The sequence below is a fragment of the Oenanthe melanoleuca genome, chromosome 4 (genome assembly GCF_029582105.1).
Source record: "Oenanthe melanoleuca isolate GR-GAL-2019-014 chromosome 4, OMel1.0, whole genome shotgun sequence".
NCBI classification, from domain to species: domain Eukaryota; kingdom Metazoa; phylum Chordata; class Aves; order Passeriformes; family Muscicapidae; genus Oenanthe; species Oenanthe melanoleuca.
Genome location: NC_079337.1, coordinates 31,482,134 through 31,507,791, shown reverse-complemented (window position 1 = coordinate 31,507,791; position 25,658 = coordinate 31,482,134). Strand labels below are relative to the sequence as shown.

The window sequence follows — 25,658 nt, the reverse complement described above, 5'->3', positions numbered from 1 at the left end:
GTTTCTATATTACTGCATATCCCCCGCGGGTGAGAGAGGCCGGCACAACGCCCTGTGTGCTCAGCGGGGAGTTCCTCGCCGTGTCTCAGCAGCCGCGCCTCTCGCCGCCCGGGCCGGGGCTCTGCGCGGAGGAGGGGAAGGAGGGATCGGTGACTCTGCGGGGTAACAGCGCCCTGCGCGGGCAGGGAGCCCCGGGGCGAGCGGGGCAACGCGAGGCGCTCCACGGCCGCAGGAAAGCGCGGCGGAGGGCGGTGCGAGGGCAGCGCAGCCGGGGAGCCCGCCCGGCGGGGGCGGTGCGAGCGGCGGGGCCGGGCGGGAGCGCTGCTGTCCGCGCCGCGCCGGTGCTGAAGGCGCCGCCGCCTCCCGGCGCTCGGGCCGCCCGCGCCGCGCCTGCTCCGCCGCCGAGCGCCCCGAGCGCCAGCGCGCCCGCCCCCGGAGCGCTCCCGCAGCGCCGCCCAGCCGCCCGCGGCTTTGTCCGGGGAAGGAGAAGTGGTTCCTCTCTTCGCGATTTGCGAGAGGACCCGTGCGGCTGGGGGGTTTTCTTTCTTTCCCCTTGTAGATTTTAGTGACTCTTGGACAAGGTAAGCAGCAATACTAATATATATATATATATATATTCACAATCGCACGCATATTTTTCATGCTGGGTGGGATGCAGGAGCTGGCAATTAAAGGCAGAGCAAAGTTGGAAGCTTGGTAGCCCTTAGGTCAGTATAGGGGTAAGGCTTGGAAAAGGGGTGCAGCTTTCAGTGAAAAGGGCTCCATAAACAAAAGATTAATCTGAATGAAAAGTTCAAGGCTTATTTTTATTGAAAACTGGCTCTCAGGGTAATTTTTAAATGGTTGAAAATGTTTTATTTTAGAAATCTTGAATATTACAGAACAATCTCAAAAGACATTACAGAGCCTTCTATATATAAATACCCTTTTGGGGGGACTAGCAAAGCTCTGGTTGGTTCTGTCTGGGGGAAGACAGGATATGCGAGGTCATTCTGGGAAGTAGAGAGTAAAGAGGGAATTAGAGAGGATTTAAAAGCATAGCCGCATGTTGCCCTGTGTTCTTGGGGGTGTGTGTGTGTAACAGAAGGACGGTGATACCCTGTTACTTGACAAACAATTCAGTACTGTTACCCTGTCAACTTGGAAAACAGCACCTTTATGAAAGGAATCGTCACCACCTCTGCCTCCAAGGTCAATATGGGATGTGTGTGTCTGTGAAAGTTGTGAATTTTTGTCCTTTGATGTTGGCTGAACATCAGGCCTGCTTCCAGGCTGCAACTAGGCATAAGTGTGACTCTTGGATTTAATAATACCATATTATGTTGCATTTATAGGACTGCTGTTGTCAGTAATTGAATAGAACTGAGAAGTGTGGGCAGATGTAATGTCTTTTTCTTTCAGCAGCGCTTAACATTTTGTGAGCTTGGTAAGGAGCTCTGCTTCGCAGAGGAGTTTGCAGCTGCTTGTGTGAGTTGTCAGAGTTGTGCACATGCAGAGCTCAGTGCTTCAGAGGGATTTCTGCACTCACGGAGCTGAGCGCCGTGCAGTGACTCCTGCACACGCAGAGCTGAGCACTGTGCACGGGTGTCTGCCTGAGATTAAGGCAGATTCCAGAGGGAATAAGCTGCTGCTAGCCAGTGCTACTGAGATCACTGAACAGAATAACCAGGCAAATGAGGGCCCCACCTTGTGATTTTTAAGGATTATGTAGCACTTCATACCTTTTTTTGGTTGTGATGATTTTTCTTAGGAACTGGGATCTAAACCACAAGTGTTTCTCTACACAGTTGTCCTGCACAAGTGCTAGCAGTTGTAGTAGCTGTGAGCATAAAGTAACTTGTGTTGATGGGATGAAGCTGATGAAAGGAGGCTGCTTCTTAGTATTGTAGAATTTTTTCACTCCTGCATCATTTCCTTAATGTTAAGGTGGGTCCTGTTTTGCTGAATGTTTGTATCAGCTGGAGTATAAAGATAACCATCAGGCAGCAGCACAGAGCTACTGATGGGTAAAGTTGAAAGCTAGAAAAATGAGGAGAAAGTAGTTCAGGGTGCCAAGACTTTCACTGCATGTGGGTAGAATTAGGAAATATGGTTTCTTCTCTCCCCCTTCTCCTCTCCCCAGTCATAAAACAGCTCTCTTCTTCCTCTCTCAACAGTAGGGAATGAAAGTTTATTACATAGCACTTGCACTGTTTGCAAGCCTTCATTAACAGTCTACCCATCAACTAAGACAGCATTTATCATCTGTCATTGACATGAATATTGATTTGCTTTGAAATATTTTGATATAATTTTATATGATGGTATGGAGATAAGGTATGGAGATTCCGGACGTTTCCCTTTTGAAGTAGACATTACAAAATGATTTTGAAAAAGTTATTTTGAACCGTGTGGTGCAGATGCTACAATAATACTGAGGGGAAGAAAGACCCACAACATTACAACCCCAACCCACTAATTATATATCTAAACTTGTAATGCATATAGAGGGCCTGAATCTGCAAATCATTGTTCACTTGATTGGTATTCATACACATAGTCTTTTTCCAGTTAACAGGACTATCTCTATCATTACATGATTACAAGTCATTGACCTTTCTGACATCAGTCATATTACCAGTATCAATCAGATGATAAGCTCTGATACTAAGACGTTGATTCTGTGCTTTTAAATTTATATCTGATTGTATTTTCTATGTAATATTTTGCCGTCATTTGTATTAGACTCATTTATTTGATAAATCATGTTTGAAAAATGGGTTTTGAAATGATACATGTACTCTGAAGGAGGTAAAATGGCACTGCTATTTTTCAACAAAATGGTGTTCTAAATATATGTATACATTAAGTGTGGTCCATAGCCATATTGGTCATTGTTCTAACTAGAAGAAGTCTGCTCTGCAGTAGTAAATAATGTTCAAGCATATTTGTAAACTTGTAAGAATGTGGTTGTGTGCAATACAACAAGTTCCAAGTCCTTTATCAACACCATATGAAAGTTGTTAATGACTTGACCAACTAGCTGAGTGCAGAACTAATGTGAAATCAGGAAGGAATTTTGTTACAAAGACAGGATTTTGAGAAAATATGTGTTTAAAGAGCTACTTTATGGACCCTTCTTAAGCTGGCAGCACACAAGGGTGTGCTTATGAGGGCACACAGTTACTGAAAATATCAGCAAATGCACGGCCCTTTCAGGGTCCAAAGCTTACATTTCCCACTGGATCACCTGGTTATTTCCTGGTTTAAGGCCATTGACAGCAAGTGATCAGTAAAAGCCCAAATATTGCGGTTGCTCTGTTCTAGGTTTGTTCTAGATCTACCTAATCATGTCAGTGTTCCATGCTGTTTTTAATTGTGTGTGAATTTATCCAATAATCCTCAGCATTTGTTAAAAAGCAATATTCAATCTTGGAATAAAAGAACTGTTACAATCACATAAATTAGTTTTTCAAAAATACCAAACTTTTTTTTCTTAGAAAAATGCGTGCTGTCCCAAACTGTCACTTTATATATTTCAGAAAATAGAAATTTTATGTCACTCTTCTCTTTTAGAGACTATAAAATAATATTAAAAACAAAGCTCTGCTCAGTTTTGTTAGTTTCAAATCTAAAGATTGAGCTTCAATAGGAATAGTTCTGCCATTTAACAGATTTGAACTTGGCTTTGATATCTCAAGGTAAGAGGTCAAATGAAGTTTAGGAAGTAAGTTCTGATTATTTTTCTCCAGACTGGCAAATATTATGGGATAATTGTGGACATTAAATATTTCAGGAGTGAATCACTTGCTCAAGGGGAAGCTATGACTCAAATGCCACTCTTGACTTTGTTCTACAGTTTTTCTAAGCAAAAACAGGACCATATTCATTAACCATTCAGCAGAGCTTGGTCTGTTATGCCACATAATTTTAAAGTAAATAGATTAGCAAGTTTGCTTGTAAATCTGTTTAATTCTGTTTTTTAGTTCAAGTTGGTTTTTTTTTTTTTTTATTTTTTTAAACTTTCTGAAGCATAGGGAATAGCTGTCAGAAAATGAAAAGACTGGAAACATGTTTGCATATGATATTTTACCTATTTAATACAGCATGCTTTGCCCTGCCTTTTGGTAGACAGGAAAGGCAAAGATCAGTTTTATACTATCAGAAGAGCAGCAAGTCAAATATTTTCTCTGTAGTAAAGAGACATTGAGAGAGCTCTGGGTTGACTGAGAGCAGCAGTAGTTTAGCCCCTTTGAAAATAGCACCGTGTGAAGCTCCCTCTAACACCTCCAATATCAGGGGTTACTACTGCCCTGGAAAAATATTCAAGAGAAATCAAGTCCACAGCTTTATTCTCTTCTGCAATATTTTACAAGTTCTTTCTTTAGGTTTTGGCTTGAGTAATGTCTAGTTACAAAGTGCTGGTAGGTTGTGTTCGTTTCTAGCAGTTGCATTTATTAACATGTGTCTTCATTTGGATGGGCCAGTGCAGATCAAGGAATTTCTGCAGAGTTGCTGTGGCAGGAGAGCTTCAAAAACGCTCCCTAATTGCCAATATATCTTGTTTCCTCTATGCCATTGTTACTTCTGTTTGTATTGGCTAAATAGTCTGACAAAGAGAGGTTGCTGTGGGTCAACCAGCCATGACTCCTTACCACGTGGAGATGAGAATGACAGGAAATATGTATTTATTATCTATTTTTAACTTTATTTGATAGCAACATTTATTCAGGTATTTACACCTACTATCCTATAAATTATCATAGTAAGTCCATTCAATTAATCACACTTTATACCATACATTATGTAAAATTAGTGGTGAATTATTTGGCTGCATTGCAGAGTGGTGCAAATCTTGAGAAAATAAGAAGTTCTAAAGAGTTAAATGAGAGGAGAGTTGGCAGTGCTTGCACTGATTGCTTGAAGTAGGTTGAAGTTCACAGTTTATTTGCATTTGAATTAACTGTGGTTGGTGTCCAGCAGTGCTTTTCAGAGCAGACCTCAGACAGACTTTTTTTTTTTGTGCAATAAAGTACTTGAAAATGTTAGCTGGAAGATGGAGGATATTTAAAATACTTCTTTCTTTTCCTGACAGAAAGAGCTTTCTTCTCACTTTATTCCAAGCGAGGCTTATTGTAATCTGAAATATTTTTACCACTGAATGGGCGGTCTTGTGGTAAGAGCCACTATCATTTTCACATCAGAATATTAAAAACTTTCTGAAAGTATTTTTAGTTCCTTCATAAGGAACTTCCTAATATCTACAAAAAGAAGCAAAGCAATCTGAAAGCAGCTCATAACTTTAATCCGATAAAAACTTATTCATTACTAAAAATGGTCTTTTATTAAATGACAGGAACTTCTAGATTATTACTTCACATACTTTTGCTTCCATTAGGAAGTGAAATATTTTAGAGGCTTTCTGCATTGTAACCCTGAACTGTACATATTTTTATTTTTGTAACAGAATGCTGTCTTCCTAAATAAGATGTAAATCATTATATACATTTAAATCAATGAACAAGTAAAACAAAAACAGGTAGAAAATTCTTACATGATGAGTAGTAGAAATAAACTTTGCTTTCAAAAAGCTTGCAGATTATGATTTGTTTTAAAGTTCAACATTTCAAGTTCTATTTATTTTATGTATTTTCTTTTGTAAACTTTACTTAAAACACCACTTTGACTGATAATACATGTTGTTTATGGCTTTTATTAAATTTTGTGATTTTGTGATTTTATTAAATTTTAAGTGATTGTTGGAAAAGAAAAACCAAAGCAATTTCACATCATCCTGGTAGATCAATGGAAATCTTGATTTGTATGCAAAAGCAGTCAAAAGAATAAATGCAACTTTTGATTCTGTTACAGAGTGAATATAGTGAACTAATATTACAATTATTTGTGTAATTGAGGATTGTATTTGGTGACAATCATGGCTTTTCAGTGATAACAAGAAACATGCAAGTTTCAAATACATTTAGTATATATGCAGAAAATACTAGTATCTGCTTTCTGAGGACAAAGTATAGAGCAATGGAAAGCTAAATGCACAAATGAATTACCAATTCACAAATACTGTGATTAAAGTTGCAGTAGTCCAAATTTTTATTCATAGAGCAGAAAAGAACGTATTTTATCTAAGTAAAAGAAGAGATGCACCTTGTTAATTTTGAAAATGCTTTTGCAATTGTATTTTAAAAGAAAGATAATTATTTTGTTATATTTTGCAGAGGTTTGCATTCCTTCTGCATCTTCATTTATAGCATTTTTTCCATCCTCAGAGTCTGCTTTGAGTCTTAAATCAACAAAACGCAGATGCTTTTATAAGATGTGACATTTATACAACATCTTGGTTAACTCTTCACCTTTTATGAGAGATTTGAGACCTAAAAGAAATCTGAGACTGGGTACCTTTGTTAAAGGCAGATTTTCTCAATGTTTTGCAGATATTTCTCAGGTCCAAGTGGTGAATACTCAGAAAATTATCTGAAAGACAGTATCCATTCCAAACATTTGCTCAGTTATCTCTTCAGTATTCATAAGAGTGCAAAATCTGATATTATCAAGGAAAGAGTGTTTCAGAAGGGACCTTAGAGATATCTCATTCCAACCCTCTGCCATAGGAAAGGACACATAGGAAAGGCCAGGATGCTCAGAGTCCATCTTGTCTGGCCTGGAACACTTCCAGGGCTTGGAACATCCACAGTTTCTCTGAGCAAGCTGTGTGTCAATACCCTCATAGAGAATTTCCTCCTAATATATAATCTAAAACTACTCTCAGCTTAAAAGTTATTCTCCCCCATCCCATCACTACGTTGCCTTGTAAAACGTGCCTGTTCATCTTTTGTGTAGGGCCCCTCTAGGACCTGGAAGGTCTCCATGTGGTCTCCCTGGGACCTTCTCTTCTGCAGCCTGAACAGCCCCAAATCTCTGGAGAGGTGCTCCAGCCCTCTGCTCATCTCCTCTGGGCTCCCTCCAACAGGGCCAGATCCTTATGCTGAGATTCTCAGAGCTGGATGCAGGACTCCAGGTGGGATCTCACAGGAGCAGAATGGAGGGAGAGGATCACCACCCTTGACCTTCTGTCCACAGCTCCTTTGCTGCAGCCCAGGATTTTCTGCGCTTCAAGTGCACATTACTGAGTCATGTTGAACTTCTTTTCAACCAGCACCCCCAAGTCCTTCCCACCAGGGATGCTCTCAATGTGTTTCTCCACCCAACCTTTATTTGTACTTGGGATTGCCTTAACCCAAGCGCAGAGCTTGAAAAGTTTTGCACAGTCCCACCTCTCAAGCCTATCCAGTTCCTCTGAGTAGCATCCTTTCCTTCTAGTGTGTTGACTAGACAGCTTGGAGTCATTGGCAAGCTTGCTGATGATGCACTCAATCACACTGTCACTAACAGAGATGTTAAGTAGTGTCAGTGCCAGTACCAATCCCTGGGGAATGCCACTTGTCCCTGGTCTCCACTCGGATATTGAGCTATGGACCACAGCTCTGATGGTCTGACCATCCAGCCAATTCCTCATCCACTGCGTGGTCAGTGCATCAAGTCCATGTCTCTCTAGCATAGATAAAAAATTTAAATTTAATTTAAATTTGATTTAGTAATTTTTTTTTAAAGTTGCATCTTATTTTGACACTGAGCCCTTCTCTGGGCTGTGTTTCAAGATGAAAACATAAGTTCATCTCATCATCAGTTTTTGCAGTAGAAAGGCCACAGAGAAAGAGAGAAGCCCCTTATGACAGTACTTTGGGCTTGTCCTTGTCAAGTGGAATTAAGTTGCACAGATCCTCCCTCTCCTTGCAACAGCCAAGGTTAGGCATAGCCTCATCTTCAGTGAGAAATTGATGTTTTTAATCTTGAGGGCTGATTTTAAAGTTGAAATACAGTTCATCACACTGCTGCTTTTTCATATTATCAAGTACTTTGACAGAGAGAAAATTCTTATTTAAAATAAACTACAAAACCCAGCACGAGGTTATGATAGTTTGAAGATTGATTATATTTTTCATTTATTTCCTATGCCTTTTAAGGTGAATGACTTTAGCTAGTATACTGGAGAGTTAAAATATTATTTTTTTAAAATTGGTGGTCCTCTAACCTGTATGTTATATTTCTATCTTTCATTTATACTACCTTTATATTTTCATATAATTCAGAATCCCAGTGATAATTAGTGCTATGATAGTGTTTTGAGACAAAAAATATGTATCTCTTTTAGATTTTTTGATGTTTGCTCAAGGCTGATTTCTTGTAAACAGTAATATTCTTTAATTTTTTTCTAGATTGAGATTCATAGACTGATTTAGTTCTTTTCTTGGGACACTGAAAGAAAAAAACATAATTAACATCACTCCTGAGATTTAACTTTTGCATAATGCTAATTATTTTTTGAACTGAAGACAGTTTTTCTATTAAATTTAAGCTGTGTTGCTTAGCTATAGTTGCATTTAATCTACTGTCTAATAATAGGCTGATTCTCTTATTTTATGCTTGGAGAATTTTTCTCACAGAAATATTTTAACCATCTACAGCAGGGTGGGGAGAGGTTTTCTGCATCTTGGAGGCTGCATTTGAAACATTAGTAGAATTCTTCAAGCATCAGATCTTAAATTGGTCTCCCCAAAAGACCAAAAATCTAATATTTTAATATATTCATGTCCTTTATGTCTTTTCTGTGTGATAGTCACATTAATCTACTGCTCTAGGCTCTCAGTAATCTCTTCCATGCATAAGTAAACTTCTGAAAGGGCTGCTGTGCTTGTCTTTGTGAAAATACACATGATATACACATAAATCATTAATAAATCTATACTGAAAATTTGATTTATACTTCCATAGTCTCTGAAATCCATATAAAATATAGCACCCCCTGTTCTTGTGGTTTCTCAGATAGAACAACTCTCACATTAATAAAGAGATTTAAATGAAAGTTTGTGATATAATTTGCTGCCTCTAATGATTTAGAGTGCTTTTATTAATTTATATGCTGCATCTGACTCTTCGATGAGCAGTGTGAGGTATTATGGCTAATAATTTCAATTTTATCATTCTCTGCTTGCCTTTTGAGAGACAAAGATCCAGTTTTAGTGAGTTGTGTCACTAGAATTTAGTGTTTAGTCTTGTATTTTTTATAAGCTGGGCATGTTTCTGGAGATATGAGTAAATGGTGAAAAAAGCCTAAAGAGCTGATCACAAAGCTCTCAATGGTTAAAAAAATGCAGTCAGTCTTTTGCCTTCATTATTTTTTCTAATTAAGAAAGTGAACAGGAGATTGTATGCATGGATGTAAATTCTGAATTTTAAAATTTGTATTGCTGAAGTGTTGAGCATTAAATATTTCCCATTAAGGAAGGTGTCTTCACTAAAGAGTGGTCAGGCATTGGAACAGGCTGCCTAGGGAAGTGGTTTATCCCTGGAAGTGGATGACAAATGTGGATGTGTGACTTGGGGACAGTGTTTAGTGGTGAACACAGTGGTCCTGGGCTGAGGGCTGGACTCAATGACCTTAGAGGTTTTTTTTCCAATGATTAATGATCCAGTGATTCTGTTCAGTTGGGGCTCTTCCAAAAAGAACTATGAAAAGGGTTTTGGTGTTTTATATAAACATTGTAAAAATCATTAATAATTGTTGGGAGTTTCTTTAATATTCAAAGTAAGGACTTATTTTAAACTTCCCATACATCTGAGATCCCTAACATCTCAGATTATAGTTTTGATTTTCAACATCAACTTTCTTATCCTAGCATGCAGCAGAAGTTTTCTGTGGCAGATTGATTTGTACCCATCAACCATGAGACTCACTTTGGTGTTTTAAAGAAAAAAAAATTCGGTAATTTAAGAGATTTTAAGGCATCAATTCACCATTTCTCTCTAGAACTGGATTTCTGAGGTTAGTAAGTCAACTGATTTACAAGCCACAGCAAATTTGGGGGAGTCAGGAAGGAATACCATTTGCTGCAGAGAGATTATTGCTATCACTCTAATCAGTGAATATTTAAAGAAAAATGTCTTTCCAGCACTCTCTGTTCTGTATTTAGACTAGGTTTGTAAACCAATAATCATTATGATTTTTTCATTGTTTTTGACCAGTGGCTGAGGAATCAGTTCTTTTACAATCCTGTTATAACTGCATTGGAATTATTTGCTTGGACAGAAATAATGCAAAAGTAATTTTCTTCTATTTCTGGTACTTAGGTCCATCAGAAATAATACAGTTTGTTTTTTCCTGTGTTATCTTTTATATTTGTTTTAATTTAGCTTTTTATTTTTTTAAATAGTAATTTATTTCACAAGAGGCCTTTTGGCTTCAGAAAGCCAGGTTTTTTTATGTTAAAGATTGTATATTTAATTATCTATAACAATTTGTAACTGTTCATCTTGTAGCCTTTTCATGGAATACAAGATGTCAACTGTAAGACTTCACAAATTAGAACAGCTCTGTAAGGAACTTTGAGGCACAATGTAATAGACAAGTGCTACTGAAACGAGTCAAACTGTTTTAAAATGAGCGTGCAGTGCGTGTGAAGGTTCAACTAATACGAGGCCAAGAAGTGAAGCTTCAGAGTTGAAATTTCCTGATTGAAAAGGGTACATCTAGGCAAAAATGTTATTCTGAAGTTTGTTGATAAATGCAAGCGGAGGAGAAACAATTCAGAGAAACACTTTTCCATAGTAAATATTTTTACAATTCAGTTATACTTCATAGAAAGCTGTGGGGGGGTTGGGAGCAGGGGGAAGGAAAAGCTGGTATTATCACCATATGGAAATTTCATCTTTGAGTTTTTGAGCATGAAAAAGTACCTTTTAAGAAGTGTTGGTCATAAATTTCTAATTTAGGGCATTTCTGAGTTTACCTAGTCTCTCAAGGCTATCAAGAATTGGAGTACAGAAAATAGAAGATGATGCTTTCTAGGAACTGAACAGTATGAACAGGAGTTGAATCCTGCTATTTCTTTTGGCTTGTACTAATATAGATCTATACCCAGAAAAAACACATAACTGCTCACAAGGGAAGGATCAGAATTTGGCATATCTGGGCTTGAAAAACAGAGTGGAAAGTGAGTAGTAAGTTAAATAAAAAACTAGTAATTGTACATACAAATTACCAATTTGTATGTGTGCTGTTAAATATTCTTACAGGGAAGCACTTTATGGACTGAGAAATATTTTTTCTATTGCTCCGTGTTAAGAGACAGCAGTCTCTGTTCAGCAGGAATTAAATTTTAGTGTAAGGTATTTAGGCAGAGGGCAGAGGCCTTGGACATATTTCACTAAAGAAGCTCTTCTTGTTTGCTGGATACCATAGCATCTGCTGGGAGTGAAAATATTGATGAAATAATACCAAACTAAAAGAATGTAAGTCCTGATCCACCAAAACTGAATGAAATTCTTCGTGTATTTAAGAGAAGTAGCTACTTCCCTTTAATAGATAAAGGAGAAGAAAAGTCTGCAGTAGCTAAACCAGTGAGTTTGTAGTACCTTTCTTTCTTTCTTTCAGTTTCTAGTGGGAAAGAAAAAAGTACAATTACTAGTGGAAAAAGAGAAGGAAAAAAGAAAAAACCTTATCAGTGCTCCCAGACTGAAAAGTGGTATGGTTACATTTACATTAATATTATCATAGCAAGTTTGCATCAGTGAAAATATGAGGCTAAATCAGACACCATATGTGCAGTTCCACACTTAATTACTAGACGAACACTTCTGTAATGAAGATTATGGCATTGTTTTGAAATTTGCATCCTCCTTTTTATCCTTGCATGCATGTTATTTCTGGCCATCTGTGGGAAATAATTTAAAATTAGAGCTAGTGAGCAAATCCAACAACAGAAAACTATTAATGGTAAAAGTCAGAGGTAAAAGAAGAGTCCTAAATTTCTGGATGTTCATGAAAGGCTGTTATGATCAGAAAACCACCCTAAAAACTAGAATGCTGCCCTACGATGGGCACAATAGATAAAATAAGATAATTGACAGTCACAATAGCAAACAAGTCTTCCATTTTGCTATAGGATTCTTGGTCATGTTTATTGTCACAACAATGTAAGAGAGATACTGGTGTACTAAGCCTGCTTAAACAGCTAGTCAGTTATATTTTAAATAAGTTGATTTAAAGTTTGTTGTATTCACTTTGATGTAACTGGGCAAGTAAAGCTATGATCAGAGAATAAGGTGTGCAATTTCACTTTGTTGCTAAATAGACTAGTAGTGTTAATTGAGCTGTGTTGGGGTCACTGCTATTCCTCACATCTTACTACATCTCTGGATCAGTCTTTCCATCTACTGGCCAGTGAGGTTGATATGAATGGTGAGCTGGATTATGGAGCTGATCTGGCTAGAAATTAACCTTTCCTGGACTGCTCTCCACCTATGAATTGCAATATCATGGCCAAAGATCAGTTTAAGCTTTCATGGAACGAGACAGCTTCCTTCAAAAGTATGTAAAACTGATTTGATTTGAAGCAGTGTGTTACTGTAGACATAGACTGTAACAGTAATTGTCTGGGATAAAACTCGAACAAAGCAAGTTGACTTTAGACACTGAACCTCAGGTAACTACTCTCTCCCCCTTGCATCCCAAGACATAGCTTTAAACTTTTCTTTCAGTGGAATACTTTATCCCTATAGTATTATCTCAAGTGAGTGAGGATAGCCTTATGGGAATGCTAATCTAGAAAGAGATTGATGTAAAGCAAACAGTACCTGTGTTTATCCTCCCAGGCATGTTTCTGATATCCTATTATGGTAAAAACCAACCAACCAACCAACCAAAAAAAAAAAAAAAAACCAAAAACAAAAACAAAAAAAAAAAAAAAAAAAACCAACCCAAAAAGCTGGAAAGGGCTGCCTTTCCCAGTGTTATAAATGATTCTTCAGGAATAGTTTTTAGATATTCCCTTTCCAGATTTATATCTCCCTTGGCCTTTAAGAGTAGCCAAAACTGGGGCAAAACATAGGCTATCTTTCATGGGTGATATTCCAAGAAGTCAAGTGACTTTGGAAATAAGGGATAATTTTTAATACTTTTAATGACACCTAGTCTTTTTTTTCCTCAGTATGTATTGAGGAAATACATGTAATGTGTATTATACAGTTCACTCAGTGCAATAGGGAACTTGGAGGCTATGGTATTATTAAGGGACATTAATAGGGAGCACCTATCAGGACCTTACAAACTGGATTTTGGGCTGTTGGTGTGGCTGGCTTTAAGGAGTCACACAGGAGGCTGCCCAAGGCAGTCAGCTTTGAGAGAGAGCAGCAATGGCTCTGCTGTTGTTTTATTTCCATGTGTTCAACATAGAAATTGCAGCCACTGGTGAAGTGACAGCACTGAGTGTTGACACTCTTTTATTAAGTGAGAAATTAGGGGATATGAACACTGTGCATTTCTATATGGAATATCCCCTCTTCCTCCTTAGCAGCATCTGCTTTTCCCTCATCTGCACCATGCTAAGATGAACACTGCATCTGATGCATCAGTTTGGTCCCCTATGTTTATTGCCTTTATCCTTCTTTGGCACTCTCTTTTTCTTCCTGATGGAACTTTCTATTGCTACAGATTGTACTCAGTATTTTTGAAGGAGGCAAAGAGAGAAGGTTTGACCTGGGTTTGCTATCAGCTGTGGTTTGAGATGATCCATGTCTTACTCTGGAGGGTGGAAGTTATCATCACCTCTCTTCATTGAATGTCAGATTGCCCATTTATGCAATTTTAAAATATTGAAGATGACAAAGAAAGGTGAATTCTTCCCTCTATCTGTAGGCAGAATAATCCTGATTTTTCAAAATTAGAGATTTTCAGAATGCAAGAATGATTGTATGAAAGTGATAATATTAAAGTGGTTAAAGTCATTTGGATATCCTCCACTAAGGCTCTTTCCACTGCTTAATAGTTATATAAGATCTGCAAGACAGGAAACAGTCTTCAGACTCTATTGGGTGTTGCTGAATCAGATAAAAACCTTCAAAATAACTTTCAAAACCCTCTTCTCTGCTTCGATGAATTTCTGTATTTTGTGGCTTCCAGAAAATCTCATCTGGATAACAAGAAATATTTGAAATTGCTGAAGGGTTAGGTATTCCCAGACCTTCAAAATACAGACAGAGGCTTTCAGTTCTAAGAGCATAGGGATGCTGACCTTAGTCAGCACTGAGGATAATTCATGTGACAGTAACTAATTTGTCAATAAAGGGCCACTTGGACGCTTGAAGTTGGGATGTGATATTCAGCAATATCTCCTGGCTCTTCTTCATGAGTGTTGCACTTCACAGAGGTGTCCTAGACAATCCCAGAGTCAATGTGGTTGAATCAAAAAGTGAACACAAAAAAATTGTTTTCAGTATATTTTACAATAGTGGTTGAGGTAACATAAAATACTTTCACATACAACCATTTAATTATCACATACTGGCTGCTCCTACCATTGTATTATCTCCATTCAATTTTTCTTAGACATTACACATTTAGACATTTTCTTAGACATTCTTTTTTTAGCTAAAGAATCTTTGAAAAGGGTATTTTCTTACAATCCTATTTAGCTACAACATAATCAGGAATTGGTAGATTTTTCTGGTTTATTGTCAGCTTTCCAGCATACATTTAGAAGGCTTCTTCCTAGTAGTTATATTAGAGTGGTATAAAACTATAAGGAATAAAGCCCAGTAAAATAGTATAAGACAGTTAAAACATAGCAGGAAATGTAGGTTTGGATCCTATTGAATGGGGTTGTAAGCATACAATATGAGAAATGCATTAATTTAAAGAAGACTGCAGTTTTCTAGGAAATATACTATATACTATAGTGATGCACTACATTTAATATAAATAGTAGAATGCAAATGACCAAGTCAACTGTCAATTTTTTTAAATCAGGTATGATAGGGTGAGGTTTTTTGTTCTATAAAATCTCAAAAACTGTATGTGTTTCCTTCCTATTTTTCTTAGTCTGTTAATTTCTTTCTACATAAGGGGAGAAAATCCTTCTCTTATAGGCTTGGATTTAAACATCCAAGCACAAGGCACTAGGAACCTATGCCAGCTTTATGTCTGACAAAACCAGTGCTATTTTCTGTATTTCTGATTGTGCTGAATTGAGGTTCATTAAGAAAGTTGACCTTTGTGACAATAAAGAAGAGAGTTGAGTCACCACAAAGCAGAAAAGGGGAGAGGTGAAAAACTCCACAGCAATTAAATTGAAAAAGAGAAAATACCTGTAACTATTTTGGCTATTCAAGTACAGAACACTTTACTTGTATACTTCTGTGAACCTATATGAATGGACATAGATTTTATTCTAAAATAATCACAAGAATTTTTGTTGATTTTTTTTTTTTTTCATTTTAGTTAAGAGTAATTTTAAAGTTTTGTTTCCATTCTTGTTAATGTTCATTGCAACTAAATCTGAAAATAGGGTGAAATTCTGGACCAAACATTAGAGTTTAGAGTTGTTTTCATGTTGTCAATTAGGTTAGGATTTCATCTGTAGTTAACTTAATTATATTAATGTGGGCACTGGGGAAGAGTGCTGGAGGACAAATGTATTTTTGGTTCAATCCTGATAAGGACAAACTGCCCTCAGCTACAAATAGTCCTTATTTTTTCAAACAGCTGCAACATTCATCAGTCCATTTGGTTACTGATTGAGCTGTGCTTCGATCCAGTTATTCCAAAATCCACATGCATCTTTTTTCTCTGCAGTTTGGTAATTTCATAATTCCTGTCAGTGTTTGTACTGCTATGTATACTCCTCTCCATCACACCAGAGTGCATCCATGTCAGGAACTCAGGGTTTCTTGCATGTCAGAGACTTTCCCATGTCACATCTCTTGCTATATGCACTCTAGTAATCTTCCCATCCTATGAAGGCTGCTGAAATGCTACTTCCCCTGTCCCTAACTACCTTCTCTCTTTATATTTTCATGGTTTAGGACTTGGTTTCATTCTACAATCCTTTATAATTATTTTGTTGCTTCAAATCCAATTAGAGGCAAAAACTTCAAACCTGTCTACTCCAGTCTTTGCCACTTTCTTGGTGATCTTGAGGAACAGTTTCTGGTTGGGTTGGGTTTAAACCAAGTTATTGAGTTATTGAAGAATCACTTTCACTGGATAAAAAGATGGGATCCATCTCTGTTGGCTCCAGCACTTCAGTACAGAGAGTTTCATAGATGTAAAGGGATAAAATTATAACATTAACCAGAATATTTAATAGAAAGTGATTCTCTAAAATACTGAACTACTGGTAGACATATAATGGTTTAGCATTAATCCAAGAGTTAAATAACACAAAAGTTTCAATTATTTTGTTGGTAACTACTGTTTTACCAAACCTCAGTATTTTCTTGAATAACAAAAGAGAGAAGTAAGGGTGGTAGATGAGTATATCACAGCAAATATAGACAATTTTAGTCTTTAATTTAGCAGCTCACCTGTTGAAAAAATATTTGAAATCTTAAGTGGCCATTTTGCTTTCTCTAGGATAATCTTATTTCAAATATACTCCTAACAGTTTATTGTGGAAGTGCCAATAGCTGTTGTTTCTTCTTAGTTTAAAGTTAGTAGTGATTATTTTTAGAAGAAACACATTAAAAACTGAAAACCAAATATTCCAGCAAGTGCAAAGGACACAGCTACACAATGGTATACCAGGTGCCTATATACAAAGTTTGTAAAATACTAACAGAACTCAGCTATTCACCTGAGTTCTAAGCTGGCATGTTTTCTTTTTCTGGTTTCATAACATAAAGTGGTTGAATTCCCATCAGTTCAGATAATGCCATGATGGTAAAGATTAATCCTCTAGGATATTGAGGAGCCAGCTGTGACAAGTTCACTTAATGAGGGAAGAAAGAGACCACCTCACTAACAGTATAACCTCCACAAACCAGCACTTGCATATATCAGTGATGCTAAAACCACCCTGAAATTGATACTGGAGTCCTGGGAGAAAAATGGATCAATACACATAACTCGAATCCATTAAACAAAGCTCCTCTGAGATGTGTGAACTATAGTACCCTAATTTTGTTCCTCTCTCTGAAATATTAAAGAAATTATGGGACTGTGTGAAAAACTTACAAGAAAAGTTTAAAATTGCCATTTCTCATTTCATGATAATTCATTGAAACCGGGTCACTGACACTAAGATATCTGGATATCATCCTTTATATAAATAATTATGAAGATGGTAAGATCAAGTGTGACTTTAGTGGCAAATATAAATGTCCTTGCTGCATCTGCATTTCAGATGTTTTGACCTTTCAGAAATGGCCCTGGCACGATCAGGCCACTTGTGTACATGTTCACATGAGCCACTGTAAATCTCCAGGGCCAATTCTAAAGAAGCCCTTCTAGAAAAGCCCTGGGCAAATGGATCTTGCTTGCATCCCCTCTCAGAGGGTGATGAGCTGCCTGGGCTCCCGCTTTTAGCCACCAGCACCTGGCAGAGAATAACAGTGGAAGGCAGGGAAGCCTGGCCTGCTCACCATGGTGGAACCTGGGCCTGCCTTGGAGCCACCTGCCACGTTTGTGATGTCTGCACAAAAACCAAGTGCAGGAGTTCCAGGGACTCCACCTGCTGCACCGTGATGGATTTTGCAGTTTAAATCAGGAAAGGAGCGAGGGAGAGATGGACGGGAGTCAGCAGAAGGCAGGATACATCTGGCATGATGAGGGCTTTTTGTGAGATTTTTTCCAAAAAATATTTCTCATTCTGTGTGTTCCAGCACACGAGCTGTCAGTAGCACTGCTGGCTGTTCCAAAATGCCTTGCCAGCCCCTTTTGGTGGTGAAGGATGAAGAGCATGTGCCCGCGCAGTGAGCGGCTGGTTTATATTTATTACTAGAACACTGAATATAGTGACATAGATTATGGTCTTTTACTGATCCCCACTGAATAGACAATTAATTTTTTTCTTATTTATTTCAGATTAATAATATGTAAAAGACAGAGACTGACATTTCCTGAGAGCATACAGTAGTACTCCTTGAAAAGTTGCAGCTGACCTTTTAAATAATGCCAAGTTAATATCTGATAAATCTTTTCTTTTAAAGGCAGGAAAAATACAGTGATTGGGCTAGTATTTAAGATTTCATTTATTATACTATGTAGGAGTGTTAAGTTGATCAGATCAGTTTATTGAGGTGGAATATTTACATTTTCAAATTAATTATATCTCTTTTCTTAATGCCAAATATCCTGGCTAGTCACCATTTATCAACACAGAACAGAGCATAGCAACTGAGGAATTCCGGGGAAAAAAAGAGCTTTGAAAATGGCAAAGTTATTTATTTAAAATATGTATACATTTTAAAATAGGGCATTCTTGTATCGGTGTGTATGTTTTAACTCTTTATATAAACTCTGCCTCAGCCAAGTTATGTTAATTAGATTTTTTTAGTACGGTGTAAATATGCATGATCACATTTGGAACTGGTTGTGTAAAATATGATATCTTTTCAATCTTCTCTGTGAAGATTTCAGCATGGGGACAGGTAAAGTATTGCTTCTTATGCATTTGCTAAACTCTCGTGGTAGCAACCTCTTTCCTATTCAACAAGAAAAGGTAAGGCAAAGAACAAAATTTATATTACCAATAAACTGCTGAGAAGATTTAGAAATCATAATAACTTTGAGAGGAAACACTCACTATGGTGTTGTAGAATGTATTAATCATTATTTGATATTCATAAGTAAGGTGCCAGAACTGGGATTTAGTTTGTTTTCCACAAAATATTGGAATTGCAAGGGTGAAAAGCATTAGCAGGAGAGAAAAGGGTGATAAGTTTGCATTACATTTTTTCAAGAATTAAAAAAAATTGTCTCTAACTCAGTGATGACTATATGATCATCAGGGTGATGGGGGAAACTCTGAACTTTTCATGTAGTTTCCTTTGCTAAAAAAAAAAAAAAATCCCTGAAAATTTTTTGATGTTCCCAATTCCCTTACCTAAATAAGGCAAGTGAGATATCCTGAGGTATTCCTTCTGTCAGTTCAGGAGCTATAGCTCTCCCAGCAGTGCTTCTCATCCAAGAGTTTTAAAGTATAAACTTGACACAGAGTAAAAGAATCCTCTATGGATAATAATTTATAAAAAATTTCAGAAGTATCTGAAATGGAAAGAAATCAATCGAGAGAAAACTGCAGAGTACATCAGGTTCATGAATGCTCTGGAAATGGGCTAAAAAGTGAAATGATAGAGCCTTCTGAGAATCAGAAAGGAAAATCTAAATTTGATACTGATGAAATTACTGTACAGTGAGAAATAACGAATAACCATTATCTGTTCAACATCTCTGTTCAATTCCTCCTCATGAGGAAGATCTAAGGATGACAAACAACACATAAGACTCCTACAACATAGATCAATTTGATGATAAAATAGTGCATTAAGCTCATTGTTAAAAGGAAAATTAATGCCCATGGAGGAAAGGAACTCAGCACCCTATTTATTTGTTGCAATGGTGGGGAACCTCACTGCAATTATTTACATGCAATGAGTAGCTGTAAATTAACTGTATGCATTAATAAGATGGAATATATGGAATTCTTGCTAGTTATTTAAGAGTTTCAGTTCAGTGTTTACAGGTAGACAAACTATGTATATATGCATTAAAATATGTAGTGGAATATTTTATTAAATTTTTCTGTGCATTTTAACCTATATTCTATATTATAAGTGAGAAATGTGGAGAGGAAGAAACAAGAAAATGCAGAGATACAGACTGGTATCTGCTTAAAGAGAGAGTAAACCAAGTAAACTCATCAGATTTCCAAACATGGTTATATGAATATAAAGAAGCAACAGTCTTTAGTGAAAGTAAGAGTAGATATATAATAACAACCTATAAGCAATTCCTTTACAAATATATAATTAATGAAGTTAAAAATACAGAATAATGTTATCTAAACACTGAAACATTAAGTTCTGCCAGATTATAATTAAGGAGTAGAGGGTCTAGATCATTAATGCAAATTTGAATTCAGAAATATGTCATTTTGTGACAGAATACACGATACAACAATTCTTTCAAAACACAATTTCTGATTTCTTGATAATACAATATTAAAAGAGAAATAAAACCCCTCTTTGCTTATAATTTGTATTGTACCTTCAAGTAAAAATAAGAAAGAAGCAATTTTAGGTAACATTAATATACAGTCATGATACCTTATTTCTTTCTGTTCCCTGATATGCGGCACCAAAATCTGGAGTTGTAATGAAGCTTTGAAAAGTCGTTTTTATTCCTGCTCTTAGTTCAACTCTTTAACAATGTAAGTCTTTTGGACAGATCATAATTTTTCTTAAAATAAAGGCTTCATAGTGGTATTGTATTAAGGAGAACTGTGGTTTTGGTAGTAATTTTAAAATAAGTAATCATTTAAGATATCTAATAAATTCAATAGAAAATGTATGCTACTAAAAAAAAAAAAAAAGAAAAAGGGAATATTTTAAATTCTGAAAATGCAAATAACAACTGCATAGACTCTGCATACTTTTGGGATTTTAGGTGGCATCTATCCAAAAAGCTTACTTTTTAAATTTGTGTTGTGTTCATCCAAGTATCAGGCAATGAAGTCAGAAACTGAGCATGTAGTAATTTTCTCTTCTTCTGTGCAGTGCAAAGCATAAGTCTTTCAAGGTCAAACAATTTTCAAAACTGTAAGGACTCTATTCTTTTACACCACATGAGACTAAAATATATTCAGTTTGTGGGAGGGTGGTGGAATGCGTCTGCTCTTACAACCTTCTGTGAAATGACTGTTTTCCAACCAAATTTACACTGTACAGAGAGGTATTCCAGAAGTGCACCAAGGTGACAAAGGTTCAACCATGCATAGCTAGTCTTAGCATGCACAAGTGCTGAACTAATCTGATTCTGACCTTGAAAGTCATCATGAGTATTTAAAAAAAAGAAAATCAACAAACACAAATAAAGAGACGTTTTCTTTGAGAATCAGGATTCTGCTTTTTCGTATTTCTTTCATTCTTTTTTTTCCTTCTTCTTTTTTTTCTAATGGACTTATTTTTCCAGTGACAGTGATACTTAGAACTAACACAGTATCAGTGGAGGAAAATGCCATACCATAATGTACTTGAATCCCTAGTGTTTGGAAACAGTTTTTTTGGTGTTTCCCATCAGTAACTAGTTGTAATAATCCCATAGCAACATCTGATTAGCCCTGTTTTGGTGGAAGAAGAAAATTTCACTGTGTCATTTCATATCCTCACTATAATATCTTGCTACTAATCAGGTGCAGAAGAACAAGCCTCAAGTTATTTATGTAAAATATCTCTCTGTAATAGGGCTTGTTTTCTGTGTTTCAAATAATTCTCTGTTTAATGTATTCTGCATAACCTCTCCTAAGAGAGATACTATACTATGTGTATTAGAAAATCTGGAGCACCAAAGAAAGGTAATTGAAGTGGAAACTGTTTGAATAAGTAATAAAAAAATGAGATTAAATGGTAAATTTGATTAATAGGGAGATCCAGAATGAGAATGGGTTTGGTGGAACAAAAGGTAAATGATGTTGAAGTAATATGGTGTATTAATGTCGAGCTTTTGTTTGAATTACAAGTGTGAAGGCAGGGCAGGCTGGTAAAAATCAGCTGGAATGAGGATGAAACAGACCTTTAAGTGGTTTTACCATGTTTGGTGGAGTAGTCCCCAAAGAAAGGTAGCAGACTTAAGTAGGATCTGTTACTGAGACTGTGAATAGAAGAGTCCATTTACTACATTTAATATCTCCACAGGAATTAATTCTATTCAGTATCTTTGCCTTCAGCTGACTGTGAAGACTACTGCTATGTGAAGAATGATAGGAATCAAAGCTACAGTTTGTGTAACAGTATTGCCAGGAGCATGACTGTAAATGATAATAAGTGATCCCCAATTTGTTCAGGTTTTATGCTCAGATGATTTCCCATAGAAAAGAAAATGTCAGGCAAGACTTGAAAATTCAGTGCACAATCTGAGCTCCTAGGGCACACTTGTGATGTTTTGTACATCTCTATGTCTTGATTCCCATCAGAGGTTTCTGCTTTGGCAGGGTAAGTGAACTAAAAGCCAAGTAGAAAGGGGAAAACCCACTCATGCATGAAAGTGGCTCATCTCTGTCCCATAATGCAGGACTAAATAATATAAACTAAGCAGACTGACTTGGGAGTATCTTGAAGTAATGAAGATCAGTTTGCTGTGTTGTCTGTTTAATATGATGGTTTCAACACAAATGCTGAATATCAGTAATAAATATTGCATGTCTCTAATAGGTTCTGAAATCACATATGTAATGTACATATGTACATCCATTAGGAACCATATAAGGTAACTATCATGCCATATGTATCTATAAATCTGAGTATGGTTATTACAAGCTTTTAGGCTGTAAATAATGCATTGCAAAAGACCAAATTTAAAGTAAAAAATTGATGACCTTGTGATTGGTGATAATTTTTTTCTTTCATCTGAGAAGAAGTGTTTCATTTTTCACCACTGCTTTTCTCTTATTTTGCATCTTTCCTTTGACTTTTCCTAGTTGTTTCCTCAGTGACTCTCTCATATGAATATTGAATAGTGATAAGAAAATTCTCAGTCCAGCACTACCAAATTAATAATGCTGTCCCATATATTACTACCATTTTTTCTCTTTGCTGTTGTGCCAGATGGATTGTCCTATATCTACTATATTTATTCAAGTCCACAATTGGATTATCAGTGTAAACCTTTATTATACAGCTTATGCTAAAGTAATGCATCTCTGAACTTGTACATTTTATTTTCACAGAAATAGACCTGTAAAGATGTTTATGTGGTGGTCCCCTGTTTTACTTCTTGGATGTGTTTTGCTGGGAGCAGATGGGTGGCCAGTCAAGGAAGGATACAACTTTTGGCCCTATCAGCCTCTTTTAAGATTACGGCACAAGGTATGGATTATTCTCTAATAGTTCTTCCTGTTCTTCCAAGGGATAAAGTAAGGGCTCAAGGGGTAAATTGCATACCAGCCATGTGTTTTTTGTGTTTATTGGAGTAATGTTCAGAAAGTTACTTTTTCAAAGAGAATGAGATAAGATCATGTTTTAGCTTCACAAACTAGAAATTAATTATGTCAACAGAAACTCAGATGGAGAGCCAGGAGAGGCTCTCTTTAAAAGCAGCTGTCAGCATCTGCTTGACACAATGATTTGTCCCAGTCCTCAGTGAATTTCAGTCCAAACAGGGAAACTGCCCATCAAAGACGAATGGTGTCAAAGTTAACTGATGAATAGAAACTTATTTGCAAGAGTTAGATGTTCTCAGTGCTTGCTGAATTTAGCAGTTTTGGACCATGGCATAGTGCAAATGTTTTCTGAGTTACATGGTTCCCATATTCAACTACTATGTGCCATTCAAATTTTGCCCACCTGATGCTTCTTTGCCACAAATCCAGGACTTCCAAAACAGATCTCAGCCAACAAATCCTGCCCTTTTTCTGGTGGCTGAAAGGGAAACTTCTGTGGTGGTTCTGTAAAACAAGGAAAAGGGCTGTAATATTTCCGTGGGTTGTCTAAAGCTAGCATAGATCTGATCAGCTTAATTCCTTCTTGGCATGCTAGTCATGGGAGCAATATCTGAGGCATCTTAAGATATACAATCAGGCCAACAGAAATTATAAAAAAATTTCACCCTTCTGAATTTTTGTGCTACAAGTAAAAGGTCTGAATTACAGCCAGAAATTTTAAGTGTTAGTTTCTCTTAATGTTTCAAGATACTGCTATTTTTATTTCTCAATACTTTTTGTAAAGTATGAAAAATATTTCTTTTTGGTCCTCGGTTTAATAAAAAGACCCTGTGATTCTATCTCAGCCTATAAGGATGAACTGACAGCATGACTTCTCAAACTAAAATGCTTGCCTATTAGCTAATTAATGAATGCTAGGTAGATTAAATAAAAAAAGTTTCTTAACAGATAGGAAATAAAATTTTTAAATTATACAATTATGCACCCTCTAGGGAATGTTCTCAATCAGAATAAAGACTGAATCAGGCCACATTCAAGGAAATAAATAACTGTATCAGCACAAGTGTTTATGCTGAGTATTATTCAAAAATTTGTCTCATCACTATATTTCCATTTGACAGCTGTAAGCAAACTAAAACAAAATTGCACAAGGAAAGTACTTTGTAATCTAGAAGGGAGAGAAAGACTAGTAATGAAACCATGGAAGAAATTATATGAGAGAAATCACGTGCAAAAAAACCCAACACAAAACCATGAAGACTGTGAGAACAATGAAGGAAAAAATATGGGGTATGATTAGCATTATTTCTGAGGTTAGATGGTCTCTGATCTTAATGAATATATGTGGAACTATTCATATGTTGGTGTTTCTTAATTATGCTTTTAATATACTGATAAGTCTCATATAATTATTGGAATAGGCTGTCATAAACTTTTCAGATTTAATATTGGGGGAATCACACATAGACATATGCAAACAACACAAAAATAATTAAAACTTGATATAAAACATTATATTAAAAAAGATGGTGGGTTTTTTCTTAGGCAATATGTTTACATAGAAAATGTTTTACTTCAGCTTTTGGTGTTAGGACCATATGTTTCTATTAAAAAAACCTAGGAATTTAAAACTTTTCTAAAGTCAATTTTAAAAATCAAGTTTGGCACAGTTAGGCATACTCAAAATGTAAGTAATATGGTAAAAGAAACTTTCTGCTTCAATCAAACACTTAATAAATCAAGTGCTTAGATTAAGTTATGCCGATAGAATACTTACTACAAACAGATGATAATGAATAAATGCAGTAATATTTGCTTTGATAAGGCAATATGTATGCAAGTTTATGTGTGCAAAGATTAAAAAAAAAGATTAATCGCTCTTGCTCTAATAAAGGGAAATTTATCTGACTTGAACAATAGTCCAACTAGAGCAACTTTAAATGTCAACCTGCAGGGAGAAACAATCCTCCTTGGTACTTAGGTATTATCTTGAAATAATGATTGTGTTTGTTCTGGAAACAGGCATTCATATCATAACGGTTGTGTTGTTTTAAAAGGGATTATGAACGATTTCAGCTTCTCATGCATAGAAATTACAACTAGGAATTTAGTCTAGATATGAGATAATTAGAAAAATAGCATTTCTGTGGAAAAAAACCTTTATAAATAGGGGGAAAAATATGCATAAGAAAACATTATTTTACGTTGAGCACTGGAACAGATTGCCCAGACAGCTTGTTGAGTTTTCTTTGCAGATATTTAAAAACTGTCCGGACATGGTCTGGGGCAGCCTGTTGGAGGTGACCATGCTTGAGCAGGGAGATATAACAGGGTGACCTCCAAAGGTCCTAATGTTCTTTGATTCTGTACTTCATTATAATACACCATTAATTATAGTAAGTTCATTATCATGGCCATTATAATGGTAATAAAGATCAAATGTTTGACTGCATTGCTTATATACGAAATATTCAAACCCAGGAAGAGATGAGTTCTCTTGAACCAGGACTGAGAAAGATTATTCCAAAGCACTGCTCAAAGTTGTTTTGAGTCCCCTTCCCTTATTTAACTGCCACGGCTTATATTTATGTGGTTATGCTGAAAAGTACTAGGCTGTGTCTGAGCAGCATGCGAATTTCTTGTTAAGCCAGGTAATCCTTGGTTCTTCATTTG

The 25,658-nt window shown here is 36.4% G+C and overlaps 1 protein-coding gene across 2 annotated transcripts in view; it reads left to right on the top strand.

Moving 5' to 3' along the window:
• The first annotated feature begins 358 nt into the window (after positions 1-358).
• Positions 359-25,658, top strand: part of FSTL5 (follistatin like 5) — a 278,893-nt gene continuing 253,593 nt past the window's right edge. Inside the window, exons 1-2 of one of the 2 annotated variants that reach the window (XM_056490570.1) lie at positions 359-581; positions 22,773-22,911. In XM_056490570.1, the coding sequence (XP_056346545.1) occupies positions 22,789-22,911 (123 nt within the window). In that variant the 5' untranslated portion in view covers positions 359-581; positions 22,773-22,788. The remainder of the gene's footprint in view (positions 582-22,772; positions 22,912-25,658) is intronic. The other variant, XM_056490569.1, reaches the window with a different exon arrangement.